Source organism: Bactrocera dorsalis, chromosome 1, assembly GCF_023373825.1.
Source record: "Bactrocera dorsalis isolate Fly_Bdor chromosome 1, ASM2337382v1, whole genome shotgun sequence".
NCBI lineage: Eukaryota > Metazoa > Arthropoda > Insecta > Diptera > Tephritidae > Bactrocera > Bactrocera dorsalis.
Window position 1 is genome coordinate 89,707,756 of NC_064303.1, and position 14,482 is coordinate 89,722,237.

The window sequence follows — 14,482 nt, forward strand, 5'->3', positions numbered from 1 at the left end:
TGGTATTCATTGCGTTCACTATAGGAGCGATGGTGCATTATAATCGTCTCAATACGCCACAATACGATCAAATAGAACTCCTTACTAATCCTCCACAACAAATTCATGATGCTCCAAACTACGAATATCGAAAAAAAACAATGCGATTGATTTTTGTGCGGCTTTGGCGTGGTTGTGGTTTTATCGGGACGAGTTGAGCAAGAACGTGTTTCTTACCCAAAATATCCATCAAAATCATCCGAACGGCCTCACGAGAGATTTCGAGCTCTCTTGCCATCTCCCCAACACTTGCCTGACGATTTTGAATCACCATATTCTTGACTTTTTTATTATTTTCATCAGTTGAAGATCGCCCTTAACGAGGCATGTTTACGACCATCGCTCGACTGTCTTTAAGGGCTTTGTACCAATCGTAGGCTTGTGTTTTGATAAAACTGAATCACCTTAAGCCTTTTCTAACATTTGCAATTTGTTTATTTATTGAGTGTATAATAGTTAAATAAATTTTTGAAATGGCACGTAAAAAAATGTAATTTATGATATCCACGCTTGTGGCCGTAATTTTGATCTAAAATAAAAACTTCAAAAAGAAATTTGACAAAATTCTGAAAAAACACGTTTAAAGATTGGAGTTGCTCTGTTCCCTACACTGTTCCCTTTCTACAAAAAGGGCTGTAGCGACCGTAACAATTTGAATTCTGATTTCAAAACTTGAGAGAATGTGTATTATAGCGTATATTATCCGATAATACAACTCGAAAATTTCACACTGAGACGATCCCTTAAGCAGGTAAGTAAACAAACTGGTTGCCAGATCGTGCTCATAATTAGCATAGTAATTGTAGACAGTCCTACCAACTAAGCAAAATACAGTTTTTTGAAACATGATTTAATACAAATGTAAATTATGAAACGATTGTTTTCTATATTGTTTTTAGAAATAAGAGAAACAGTTTTTTTTCAAATAATGTATTATTTGTTGCTAAATAGAATATGTAAAGTTTTATAAAACAGCTTTAACCTCAGTAATGTTTAAAACTAAATGGAGCCTACGCTGTTCAATAGAAACCAATATCTCAGTAATAGTACTTTGGCCTTATAGCCATATGTACATATTTGAGGGAGTAATAAAGTCCACGCCAGGCAATCCACACCACGCCTCTGCCTTCCTGAGTTTTTGGAAATTTTCCTCCTAAATACAAACCGTTCAGATTGCTGTAAGTAAATATAATAGGGAAATAATTTAATGTCAAACATAATTTTATTTCAAAACTCCATATGAAAAAAATTCATTCTTAGCTATGAAAAAACATGTATTGCCTGTCAAAGCAACCCCTATGCCACCAAGCGCCCTTAAATTTCAATGCACAGTTAACACTAGCTTTGTCATTATCTCTATCTTTAGTGGAGAATTTTTCGCCGCGATGGGCAGAGAACGAGTCACCGGCCGTGCCTGAATATTGTCCAAGCGCAATTAACTCATATTTATCATGAGCATTGCCAATAGCGAAACTGTCGTACTTGGCAACACGTTTCTCATTTTCAAAATCCTCCAATTGAAACCAAAGCTCATGAGATCGGGAATTCGTCAGGGCATGTATTTTATCCAAGCCGAGAAAGAAATTGGCATTCAAATCGCCGAAACCGCGTTCATACTCAATCCACCCACGATAGAAGTCGGTGTCGTTGCTTTGACGACGTTGAATTATAGTCCATGGTTCACCGCCATCAGGATCACGAAGACAATAAACATTGAAAGGGTGTTGAAGAAATTCAGGCAGATAAAGTTCATAAACGCCACTCCCTGCATATTTCCCGTTTTCTTGGCGCATCGCTTCCTTACACGATGCTGGTTTCTTGGTTGCAGGTAGCGCTGATTCCTGACTCTTCTTTATTTCCTTTATTTCACGAAGAAGCTGCTCTTTCATTGCCATTAATTCACTTTGCATACTAAGAAATAAAAAATACCGTCAAGTCTTACTAATACTCTATGATATAAAAATAGATTACCGCAGATTATAATTCTCTACTTTGAGGCTCAAAAGCTCCACCTTATTGGCCGCGCTATTCAATAAATCATCGCCATAAAGAATTGCATTCTAAATGAATTGCACAAAAATATAAAATTTATAATTAATATTTTATTAAATTTAAATAGAAGGCAAATACGCCTACATATTCACTACTTTCAGTAGATTCTGAACAATTCCCCGAATACAAAAGTTGTCCAAACAGAATGGACAAGAAGATCAAACGATGTGCCATTCTCCACAATTTCAGTCAAACTGAATGCGAAATTGATGACTATGCCTTAATGAAGAATTGTCTTGTGCTTATCAATTAATTACTCGGCTGAGGCGGTGATTTTGTTATCAAATTTGTATATATACACATACATATGTACTTATTCGTCGAATACTCAATAATATAAGAATAGATTACCGAAAATTATAATTCGCTAATTTTAAGCTCTAAAGCTCAACCGCTCTCTTCAATAAATCATGGTCACAAAGATAGGCGTTTCAAATGAATTGTACAAGAATAGAAAAAATAAAACAAACTACTTTAAATAGCTGCCGAACAATTCCCAGAATACAAAAGATTCCCACACATAATAGACAAGAATACAGGGTTTGTCCGGAAAGAAATAGAACTGAGTTGACTAAATAAAATGAATTGAACCAAATCAATGTTTTCGAAAGTAACATCTCTTAGTTTTGTCATTCATGAATTTGTGATTTTAAATAACCCAATTCTGATCACCAAAACGCAGAGGTACACAACCGGGAAATACCTTGTTGAAACCACATATTGGCCACATGATATCGTCCATCATTTGGTCCATGAGGAGTAGTCATCTCGTCCACTATTTCATTGCCCTCGATGCCCTTGTGGCCTGACACTCAGTAGAAGTGAAGTTAGTGAAATTGATTGTTTCTGGGAACACTTTTCACTGCTGCCCTGCACCCCAAAGCACTTCTGGACGATATGCAATACAAGGTTACTACCTTGATTGCAGTTTGGCGTCTACCTAGATATTGACTCTCGAATTTATTGCAGGTGCATTAAAGGCCAGCTCCCCGGTTATTGGAATAGCTCAGCTGGAAGTATACTGCAGTGGACCGGCAAGTTAAAGGACCGCCTTGGCTCTAATTTATCTACCTACCACTTTGTTATACTTTCAAGGTCAAATAATAACAGTTTCGGTTTTACCTTCACAAAGCTGCTCTTTCAGTGCTACTTAATCACTTTCCAGTCATATTTAAAACCAATAACTAAATTACCACAGATTATAATTGTCTTCACAAATTTCACATATGTATCTTTCACTTTTGTATATTTGTAAGAAATTTCACAGATATATGGTGACAATATTTATTATATAACGGGTGATTTTTTTGAGGTTAGGATTTTCATGCATTAGTATTTGACAGATCACGTGGGATTTCAGACATGGTGTCAAAGAGAAAGATGCTCAGTATGCTTTGACATTTCATCATGAATAGACTTACTAACGAGCAACGCTTGCAAATCATTGAATTTTATTACCAAAATCAGTGTTCGGTTCGAAATGTGTTTCGCGCTTTACGTCCGATTTAGGATGAGGCTCATTTCTGGTTGAATGGCTACGTAAATAAGCAAAATTGCCGCATTTGGGGTGAAGAGCAACCAGAAGCCGTTCAAGAACTGCCCATGCATCCCGAAAAATGCACTGTTTGGTGTGGTTTGTACGCTGGTGGAATCATTGGACCGTATTTTTTCAAAGATGCTGTTGGACGCAACGTTACGGTGAATGGCGATCGCTATCGTTCGATGCTAACAAACTTTTTGTTGCCAAAAATGGAAGAACTGAACTTGGTTGACATGTGGTTTCAACAAGATGGCGCTACATGCCACACAGCTCGCGATTCTATGGCCATTTTGAGGGAAAACTTCGGACAACAATTCATCTCAAGAAATGGACCCGTAAGTTGGCCACCAAGATCATGCGATTTAACGCCTTTAGACTAATTTTTTTGGGGCTACGTCAAGTCTAAAGTCTACAGAAATAAGCCAGCAACTATTCCAGCTTTGGAAGACAACATTTCCGAAGAAATTCGGGCTATTCCGGCCGAAATGCTCGAAAAAGTTGCCCAAAATTGGACTTTCCGAATGGACCACCTAAGACGCAGCCGCGGTCAACATTTAAATGAAATTATCTTCAAAAAGTAAATGTCATGAACCAATCTAACGTTTCAAATAAAGAACCGATGAGATTTTGCAAATTTTATGCGTTTTTTTTTTTTAAAAAAAGTTATCAAGCTCTTAAAAAAATCACCCTTTACTTATTAACTATATACATTTCGTGGTGTCTGAAAAACTTTATTGAAAAGAAGCCACATTTCCATGAGGTATTCGATATTAACCGAAATTAATAACCGATGTTTTCTTTTCTAAAACAGATACGATTCATACATTCACACATTCATACTTGATTTCATTCCTTTATCTCTCTATAAAAATTTAATAATTTTTTTTTATTACTTGGAAATGGAACCATGCATTCTGGATTTGTATTAAACTAATTTTATATTTTTATTTTCCAATTTTGGTCATTCCAACACTCAATTTATGTAAATTTATTATTGCCACAGGTTCGGAGTTGATTTGCAATGAAACGCAACAATTCACTCCGCACAAAATATGCCCAAAAATTGTTATTCAGTCTCGGCTAAACTCGAGATAACAAATCACTTACACATTAATGTACGTACATATACAGGGTTTGTCCGCAAAGTAATAGGACTTCCGCCGCGACTGTACTTCGCAGCGTGCCCAATACCAAACCTCGAACCTCTGCCATAACCACAGATATTGAAGAAATTTTACGAAAACATTTAAGCAAAGTCAGCGACACTTAAGTATAACGATACTTAAATGTCGCTGTCTAATCAACATTGGTGTCGTTTCACTTAAATAAAATAATATCATGTAAACATGTCCCTTATACAAATAAAATGCTTAAGTTTCATTATGGAAAAAGTCTGCTAAAATGTTACTGCATTATGCATAATCAATATTAAACCAATAAGCAATAACAATTCGGTAGCACCACGTCTTCTTGGAGGGCCGGGATGAGATCGCTTAGGAAGACCGTGCTGGGGATCTGTGACTTCGACAAATGCCGAAAATGTGACTCGTGTGGGCAAAGTTTTGAACGCAGACCGTCGACTAAGTATACCATTAATAGCACAAATGTTTAATTTATCAAAATCTGTGGTTCATGACATTGTGACAGAGCACTTGAACATGAGCAAGGTATGCGCGAAGATGATCCCATCACAGGTGACTAGCTATGGACGCCTTCAGTGCGTGGAAATCGCGCTGGCATCACTGCATCGACGCACAAGAAGCCTATTTTGATAGTTTTTAAAAAGTTGTAACGATTCTTTCAATAAATTTTATCTAATCGACTCAGTCCTATTACTTTCCGAAGAAATCTTGTATTATAACACGTTCCAAAAAGCTCAACTGTCGCAAGAGATTAAAAAGATAATTCGGAAGTTAGATCAAAATGATCGGCAGTTGTTTACTTAAAGATCGGAAGCAAGACCGGAAAAAGTAAAAGAAAAATGCTTCTTTGGAACTAAATTTTCGTTGTTCCTCGAATTAAAATAACCTTTATTTAAATTTTATTCGATACATAGTTACTTGCGAGATTTTCAGAAGAAAAAAGAAATTAATTTTATTAATTATTGCTAAGTATAATATGGAAATTTTTATAAAACACTAGACGATCCGTCCATGCTTTACTGTGGCTAATACATAGATGGTACTACTAATAACATCAATATGATTTCTAGTCAGCCCCTACTTTTGAAAGATACATATCGCATTTGTTACATTAAAGTGTAACAACTCAAAATTTGAACATTTTCAGTAGAGACGAAAAACTGTTTCCGTAAATATTAATAATATATTACAAAGAAAAAACAATGTAATTGCACGAAAATATCATTAAAAATAATATAACCGTTGTTTCATTTTTATTTGTTTAGTATTTGCACGAAAATAACAAATTGAGTTATTACTCTTTTTCCTGAAATTTTTTTATATACATAGTGGTATTATTTTGAGTTGTCTCTGTGTAACAATTCAAAATGTTACACTTTATGTGATACACTAACGAACCAATTTGATAAAACACTTGGAGACAACTAAAAATGTAACTCTTTAGTTGAGTCGAAAGAAGTCATTCTGAAAACAAAGAGAGAGTCATAACAGTTTGTTTTAACGAAAGACTAGACAAATCACTGAATGATTTTTACAGCGGGTAGAGATGACCACTGCACATTATTTTCGTGCAAAAAACTAAAATTTGGAAATTTTGAGTTGTTACACTTTAACGTAACAAGTGCGATATGTATACAAATTTGGCAAGTGAGGAACTATTATTTAATGAGATACAGGTATAGCATTTTGAGAGTAGTAACTTGTGTTAGTTTACAACGTTTGTTAATAAGGATTTGTTTTTTGGGAGAAAAATACTGTTGAATTTCGTCTCTGCACTAGAAAAATCAACCGTTGAAAAGATATTTGTCAGGTTGGGGAGAGGCGAAATGGGCGCGGAGAACAATAGAATTAGTACTGTTCGTAATAAAACATCGGTGTGTGGCAACAGAAACAGTCAGTCTAATGTACATTATGAACCAGTTCTCAAGCGTAAAAAAACGAAAAAGTCGGCTGACAAGGTTATGGCATCAAGCTTTTTCGATGCGCGTGGTATAATATTCATCGACTGATTACTGGGCCAGTTATAATCCATTACACTGCGTATTTGGTTGCAGTTCTATTCTACCACCATTAGCAATATTGAGCAATATTATTATTTTTGAGGAAGGATCGCTTAGAAATTGTACGCATATACTTCGTCGTTTCAGCTTAAATATTGCACTACGTTATGCAATACTTCGAAAATATTTCTATATATGTATATGTCAAACTACAATAGACCTTTTTATCAACACTGCAGTTATTATCTTATTTTTTATATCTAACGTTTGGTTTGTTATGACTGCAATTACGTCTTTTGCCCATAATCTAGCAAAGTTGCCGCAATGCCTTGACGACGAGAATGTTAATGGCATTTTTTGGTATTAAAAATATCAGACGGATGCGTCCTAAAAACAAACTGCTTTGTTCAGGAGCGATAATCAGTATAATTTATATGTATACTAAGTATGCGTAGATACGAAAATTAGTGTTCTCCCGCATTAGCTATGTGTTGTTATTTTTTACAATTTTTTTTTTGAAGTCATAAAAATTTTCAATTGATTCTTACATGAATTTTGAATAAATGCTTATGATTTAAAATATAATTTTTGTATTTATGAATTGTATTAAATTTTAAAATAAACAGATAAACAGTATCCTATTGGACATTTTCTAAATTGATTATTGATTTCGAAGGAGTCAATGCCGAGAAATTCAAGCCGATAAAGTTCATAAACGTCACTCTCTGCTTATTTCCCATTTTCTTGACGGATCGCTTCGGTGCACGATACTGATTTCGTGGTTGCAGGTGGCGTCACTACTTGAATAAATACTCATAATTTATACCTACAACTTTGTTGTAATTTTCGCTGCTCTTTCTGTGCTACTAAATCATTTTCTGGTCGAGAAAAGCTAGATCGTTATAGCGGAATTTAAGATTGAAATGCGTATAAAAATTATCGTTTAGTCTCGCTAATGCTCGAAAACGGCTTCACCGATTGGCTAATATTGGTCTTGAATTATATGTGGGGGTCCAGAGAAACATTTCTGAAGCATCCATAACAGTATTTGTAATTTCACAACCAGCGGATGCTTTGTGATCGTGCACTTTTTTTGTGTTGACCTTTCGTGATAGTCACATACAAGTATTACTGCTAAGTGGGCGAGATCTATTCTCACTTTGATTAACTAGACTTTACGATGCCTAGGAGAATATGACCTGATTTGGACGTCACAGTCATTCAAATGTGCGCTTCCTCACGTTCTAGCCGTTCTGATAACGAGAGAGAGAGAGACAAATGAAGAAAATAGTCATACTTCTATGTCAGAATTACGATTTCAGTGGCAATGAAGTAGATAGACATAGAATACAACGATTTCGTGCACATCAAACACAACAACAGCGCGCACGACATAATGAAATTGAGCGATTCCGCAGACACAGTGCTCCACTATGATCCGGCAATAGATTTTTGTGTCGTCAAATCGGGATCATTTGGACAACTGAAATAATTTGTTAATATTGCAAGACGTAAAAGTGATGAATATACTAGATTACGTTGCCCTGAAGCCAAAATAAAATTGCCACAATTATACCTCCATCAGATCTTTTACGTCACGAAGGAACAAATTTACTCACAGTTGTACCGAAACAATCAGCTGTTGTGACCAACAAAAGTCCAATATACAAATAGATACACATTACTTATATAGATCATAGTAAACTGAGCCAAATTTAGTGAATACCTTGGTTGATCGTTGGTATTCATTGCACTTTTGGCTCTAAATTCGGTCACAATAGTGGCGATGGTGCATTAGAATCGTCTCAATACGACCAAATGAACCTCCTTACTGATTCTCCGCAACCAATTCATGATGCACCAAACCGCGAATATCGAAAAAATTGATTATCAACTTATCGAGACGAGTCGAGCAAGAACGTGTTTCATGCTAAAAATATCCACCAAAATCATTCGAACGGAATCGCGAGAGAAGTCAAGCTCTCCTGTCATCTCTGTAACACTTGCTTGACGATATTCAATCACCATATTCTTCACTTTTTTATAATTTTCATCAGTTGAAGATTATCCAGAACGAGGCATGTCTTCGACCATCTCTCGACTGTCTTTGAAGGCATTGTACCACTCGTAGGCTTGTGTTTTGATAAAACTGAATCACCTTAATCTTTTTCTAACATTTGCAATTTGTTTATTTATTGAGTGTATAACAGTTAAATAAATTGTTGAAATGACACCTAAAAAAAAAGTAGTACAGTATGATGTCCACGATTGCGTCCGTAATTTTGATATAAAAAAAATATTCATAACGAAATTTCACAAAATGGCGGCGGTTTGAACAAAAAGTACAGAATTTGGTGCTTTTTGTCGACAGTTCTTTACATAAAAAAATAGGAAGATTTCACAAATGTTTTCTCCAAATTTGAACCAGATATCTTTACAACTCTTCCTTTGAGAGTAGAAACCGTTTCGAAAAATACCATTCTGAGAAAAACGCGTTTAAAGATTGGAGTTGCTCTGTTCCTTTTTTACAAAAAACGCTGTAGCGACCGTAATTATTTGAATTCGATTTCAAAAATTGAGAGAATGTTATTATAGTGTATACTATCCGGTAATGCAACAAAAAATCGATTTCTCGAAAGTTTCACCCTTAGCAGCTGCTGTAAACAAATTGGTTGAAAGATCGTGCTCATAATTGGCATAGTAATTACAGACAGTCCTACCAACTTAGCAAAATACATTTTTTGGAAACATGATTTAGCCGGAGAACTTAATTAAAATTTCCTGGTGCTTTTCTGTCACAATGTTCATACAAATGTAAATTATAATATGAAACTATTGCTTTCTTCTGGAATTAACATAATCCGATATTAGTTTCTGATGAAAAGTACTCGGTTACTTTATATTACAACCCGAACAGATCGTACTACCAAATAATACAACTCTGTATAATTGTCATCCATCCATTTTGAATTCTATGTAAGCATAAGTTACTCGTGAAATAAAAGCCAAACTGTAAAGACGTATCTAAATGATCATTTTCTTCATTGTGCTATTTTTGGTGATCCTCAATTACAAAAAACCTCTAACAGTTTCATTCCCTATACTGCTTTTAGAAATAAAAGGAACAGTCTTTTTTCAAATAATGTATTATTTGTTGCTTAAAAGAATATGCAAAGCTTTATAAAACATTATGCTAAGTTAAATTAGTTTCAACAGCTTTAACGTTTAATGTTTAGCAGTTTATGGAGGCTAAGATTTTCAATAGCAAACCACAATCTCAGTGATAATACTTTGGTCTTATAGCCATATGTACATATTTGAGGGAGTAAGAATATCCACGCCAGTCTTTCCACCCCACGCCTTTGCCTTCCCACCTTTTGGATATTCTCCTCCTAAATACAGACCGTTCAGATTGCTGTAAGTAAAATATAATAGGTGAACAAATTAATGTCAAATGTAATTTTATTTGAAAACTCCATATGATAGAAATTCATTAATAGCTATGAAAAAAACGTGTATTACCTGTTATAACAATCCTTATACCACCAAGCTCCCTTAAATTGCACTGCACAGTTTTCACTTCTTTTGTCGTTATCTCTATCTTTAGTGGTGAATTTTTGCCCGAGATGCTGAGAGAACGAGTCACCGGCCGTGCCTGAATATTGTCCAAGCGAAATTAACTCATACTTATCTTGAGCACTGCCTATAACGAAATTATCGTACTTGGCAACACGTTTCTCGTTTTCAAAATCCTCCAATTGAAACCAAAGCTCATGAGTTCGCGAATGAGTCAATGCATGTATTTTATTCAAGCCGAGAAAGAAATTGGCATTCAAGTAGCCAAAACCGCGTTCATACTCAACCCACTCGCGATAGAAGTCGGTGTCGTTGCTTTGACGACGTTGAATTATAGTCCATGGTTCGCCGCCATTGGGATCACGTTGGCAATAAACATTGAAAGGCTGATGAAGAAATTCAGGCAGATAAAGTTCATAAACGCCACTCTCTGCAAATTTCCCGTTTTCTTGGCGCATCGCTTCCTTACACGATGCTGGTTTCTTGGTTGCAGGTAGCGCTGATTCCTGACTCTTCTTTATTTCCTTTATTTCACGAAGAAGCTGCTCTTTCATTGCCATTAATTCACTTTGCATACTAAGGAATAAAAAATTACTGTTAAGTCTTACTAATACTCTATGAGATAAAAATAGATTACCGCAGATTATAATTCTCTACTTTGAGGCTCAAAAGCTCCACCTTCTTGAGTGCGCTATTCAATAAATCATCGCCATGAAGGATGTCATTCTGAATGAATTGCACAAAAATATAAAATTTTTAATTAATCTATTTTATTAAATTTAAATAGAAGGCAAATACGCCTACATATCCACTACTTTCAGTAGATTCTGAACAATTCCCCCAATACAAAAGTTGCCCAAACAGAATGGACAAGAAGATCAAACGATGCGCCATTCTCCACAATTTCAGTCAAACTGAATGCGAAATTGATGACTATGTCTTAAATATGCGTTTTCGAGTGAGGAATTGTCTTGTGCTTATCAATTAATTACTCGGCTGAGCGGGTGATTTGGTTATCAAATTTGTGTATATATACATACATATGTACTTATTCGTTGAAACTTTTTATATAAATAATAATATATAAAAAATAAAAAATACTTTTAAATCTTATTGATACTCAATATTATAAGAATAGATTACCACAGATTTTAATTATCTAATTTCAATCTCAAAGCTCAACCTTATTGACCACCCTCTCCAAAAAATCATGGTCACAAAGATTGGCATTTCAAATGAATTGCACAAGAATATAAAAATTAAAATAAATTTATTTTATTAAATTTAAAAGGAAGGCAAATACCGCTACATTGGCGCTACTTTAAATAGGTGCCGAACAATTCCCAGAATACAAAAGATGCCCACACAGAATACAGGGTTTGTCCGGAATATAGTAGAATTAATCCTAAAATTAAATAAATTTATTGAACCAAATCGTTACAATACTTTAAAAATTGTCAAATGGGCGCCTTCTGCGTCGATGTAGCGCTGCCGAAAGAAATCAGTCATATTACTTCCCGGACAAACCCTGCCTCTGCCGGAAATGTCGGTCTTTAACGAAGTTGTTTGTTGCTTTACAAGAGTTCAAAGAGTTGATTCGTAAAAAGCTTTTTGGATTCATGCAATATGAAAAAAATTCTCATGGGCTCTGGTATTTCACTTTTTCGAAAGCAACATCTCTTAGATTTGTCGTTCGTTTTTAAGCCTTTTCATTACAACATGTCGCTGGAAATGTGGTTGATACCATGTTCACGTCCTAGTTCTTTAACCTTACATAGAGTACGGTTAAAAAATCCTTATCATTGGATTTGATGTTTTTGAAGGTCTTCCACATAGAGTCATTTTTAAGCATGGCAATGAATCGGTTTTGTATTTATTGCAAACAAATCCTCTTAAGATTTTAACAGTTTTGAAAATACGGAGTTTATTTCAGTTGAGATATAAAATGTCATTCATGAATTTATGAGTTTAAATAACCCAATTCTGATCACCAAAACGCAGAGGTACACAACCAGGAAATACCTTGTTGAAACCACATATTGGCCACATGATATCATCCGTCAATTGGTTCATGAGGAGTAGTCATCTTGTAGAATTATTTAACCGATTCTGCGGCCTCACTATCGATACCTCTTCCATCATAACGTGAGGACCGCAGATATTTAAAGCGTAGTTTTGACAATTTAGGACAAGTGCACAAGAAATACTTCATTTTTTCTCTGGGACCTTGCTCTGGTGCCAATAAGAATTTGAAGTACTTCCGCTCTACAGTTTTGCACATGACCTTGCAACCAGGTAGCTCATTCAGTCGGGTTTTAAATTGTGTAAATCATGCTTCCATCCAGATCGCCGTATAGATAATGCATGGTTTTCTTTTGTGTGTTACCTGTATACCATTCTTGGCCATCTCGTCCCCTATTTCCTTGCACTTGATGCCCTTGCGGCCTGTCACTCCGTAGAGGCGAAGTTAGTGAAAGTGCTTGTTTCTGGCAACACTTTCCACTGCTGCCCTGCAACCCAAAATACTTCTGGACGATATGCAATACAAGGTTACTACCTTGATTGCAGTTTGGCGTCTACCTAGATATTGACTCTCGAATTTATTGCAGGTGCATTAAAGGCCAGCTCCCCGGTTATTGGAATAGCTCAGCTGGAAGTATACTGCAGTGGACCGGCAAGTTAAAGGACCGCCTTGGCTCTAATTTATCTACCTACCACTTTGTTATACTTTCAAGGTCAAATAATAACAGTTTCGGTTTTACCTCCACAAAGCTGCTCTTTTAGTGCTACTTAATCACTTTCCAGTCATATTTGAAACCAATAACTAAATTACCACACATTATAATTGTCTTCACAAATTTCACATATGTGTCTTTCACTTTTGTATATTTGTAAGAAATTTCACAGAGATATGGTGACAATGTTTGTTATGTACTTATTAATTATATATATTTCGTGGTGTCTGAAAAACTTTATTGAAAAGAAGCCGCATTTCCATGAGGTATTCGATATTAACCGAAATTAATAACCGATTTTTTCTTTTCTGAAACCGATACGCATTCTGGATATGTATTAAAATAATTTTATATTTTTATTTTCTAACTCTGAACTTATGTAAATTTATAATTACCACAGGTTGGGAGTTGATTTGCAATGAAACGCCACAATTCACTCCGTACAAAATATGTCCAAAAATTATGCACAAATATTGAAAACGAAGCGACATTTTCTATGACTTTGGCTTGACTGAGAGTTCTGCGTATGTGAGGAAAGCAGCGATTCAAATGTTATTCAATCTCGGCTAAACTCGAGATAACAAATCACTAACACATAGATATACGTACATATACAGGGTTTGTCCGGAAAGTAATAGGGCTTCCGCCGCGACTGTACTTCGGAGCGTGCCCTATACCAAACCTCGAACCTCTGCCATAACTTCAGATATTGAAGAAATTTTACAAAATATTTAGGCAAAGTCAGTGACAATTATGTATAACGATACTTAAATATCGCTGCCTAATCGACACTGGTGTTGTTTCACTTAAGGGGGGAGTAAGGTATTTTTTTTTATTTTTGCATTTTTTTTTATTTTATGTTAATGTACAATATCTTAAGATGATTCTGTGAAAATTTGAGAGCAATTAACGGTGATATACACAAATTTACGGAGATATACTGTGTCTGTGAAACTTTAAACGTGTTTTTCCCTCAACTCACGTTTTCAAAGTCGGTGCCCCTCATAACTTCAAAACTACTGCACCGATCCTTTTGAAATTTTAAACACTATTTCTGTGTATATTTTACGAGGTAACGCTGGAGGACTTGTTTTTGTTCATAATTTTGATTTCGCAATAACAAATTAGCCGATATTTTCCTAAAAAATTGTGTTTTTCACTTCAAAGTCTTCAAAAATTCAAAAATTGGAATTTCAAAAAAACCCTTACTGCGTTACCTGGGGAAAACTATTATCTAACGAATGAACTTTCATTTTTTGATTTCGGATGATCCAGCAACGAGTTATGAGGGCACCGCAATTCAACTTTTTTTTCGAGACCCGTCCGGACAATTGCTGTCATTGCCGTATTTTTTAATATTTCTTTGTAAAAATTGATAAGACATTTTTCGAATGTCAT

The 14,482-nt window shown here is 35.3% G+C and overlaps 5 protein-coding genes across 16 annotated transcripts in view; 2 read left to right on the plus strand and 3 right to left on the minus strand.

Annotated features, from left to right (window-relative positions):
- The window catches only part of LOC115065854 (techylectin-5A), a 304,739-nt gene that overhangs the window by 278,155 nt on the left and 12,102 nt on the right, over nucleotides 1-14,482 (minus strand). The window lies entirely within an intron of this gene.
- LOC125775766 (techylectin-5A-like) overlaps nucleotides 1-14,482 on the plus strand; it is a 337,356-nt gene that overhangs the window by 149,781 nt on the left and 173,093 nt on the right. The window lies entirely within an intron of this gene.
- Nucleotides 1-14,482, plus strand: part of LOC105232848 (1-phosphatidylinositol 4,5-bisphosphate phosphodiesterase classes I and II) — a 222,669-nt gene that overhangs the window by 140,186 nt on the left and 68,001 nt on the right. The gene's annotated exons all lie outside the window — the stretch shown is intronic.
- LOC105233639 (ryncolin-2-like) overlaps nucleotides 1-14,482 on the minus strand; it is a 38,569-nt gene that overhangs the window by 9,513 nt on the left and 14,574 nt on the right. The window contains exons 1-4 of one of the 5 annotated variants that reach the window (XM_049446413.1): nucleotides 11,154-11,369; nucleotides 10,987-11,075; nucleotides 10,296-10,925; nucleotides 9,908-10,188 (exon numbers count right to left, since the gene is read on the minus strand). The exons of 1 other annotated variant lie outside the window; for it this stretch is intronic. In XM_049446413.1, coding sequence (XP_049302370.1) covers nucleotides 10,071-10,188; nucleotides 10,296-10,925; nucleotides 10,987-11,075; nucleotides 11,154-11,243 — 927 coding nt within the window. In that variant the 5' untranslated portion in view covers nucleotides 11,244-11,369 and the 3' untranslated portion in view covers nucleotides 9,908-10,070. Of the gene's footprint in view, nucleotides 1-9,907; nucleotides 10,189-10,295; nucleotides 10,926-10,986; nucleotides 11,076-11,153; nucleotides 11,370-13,479; nucleotides 14,000-14,482 lie in introns of those variants that run through there. 3 more of the 5 variants (XM_049446411.1, XM_049446409.1, XM_049446412.1) reach the window with 3 other exon arrangements.
- On the minus strand, nucleotides 879-2,304 carry LOC125775309 (ryncolin-2-like). Its single transcript, XM_049446422.1, has 4 exons — nucleotides 2,176-2,304; nucleotides 2,011-2,099; nucleotides 1,318-1,950; nucleotides 879-1,221 (listed from the first exon to the last, which is right to left on the minus strand). Exons 1-4 carry the CDS (start codon nucleotides 2,263-2,265, stop codon nucleotides 1,077-1,079), a joined length of 957 nt encoding a protein of 318 aa, XP_049302379.1. The 5' UTR covers nucleotides 2,266-2,304; the 3' UTR covers nucleotides 879-1,076.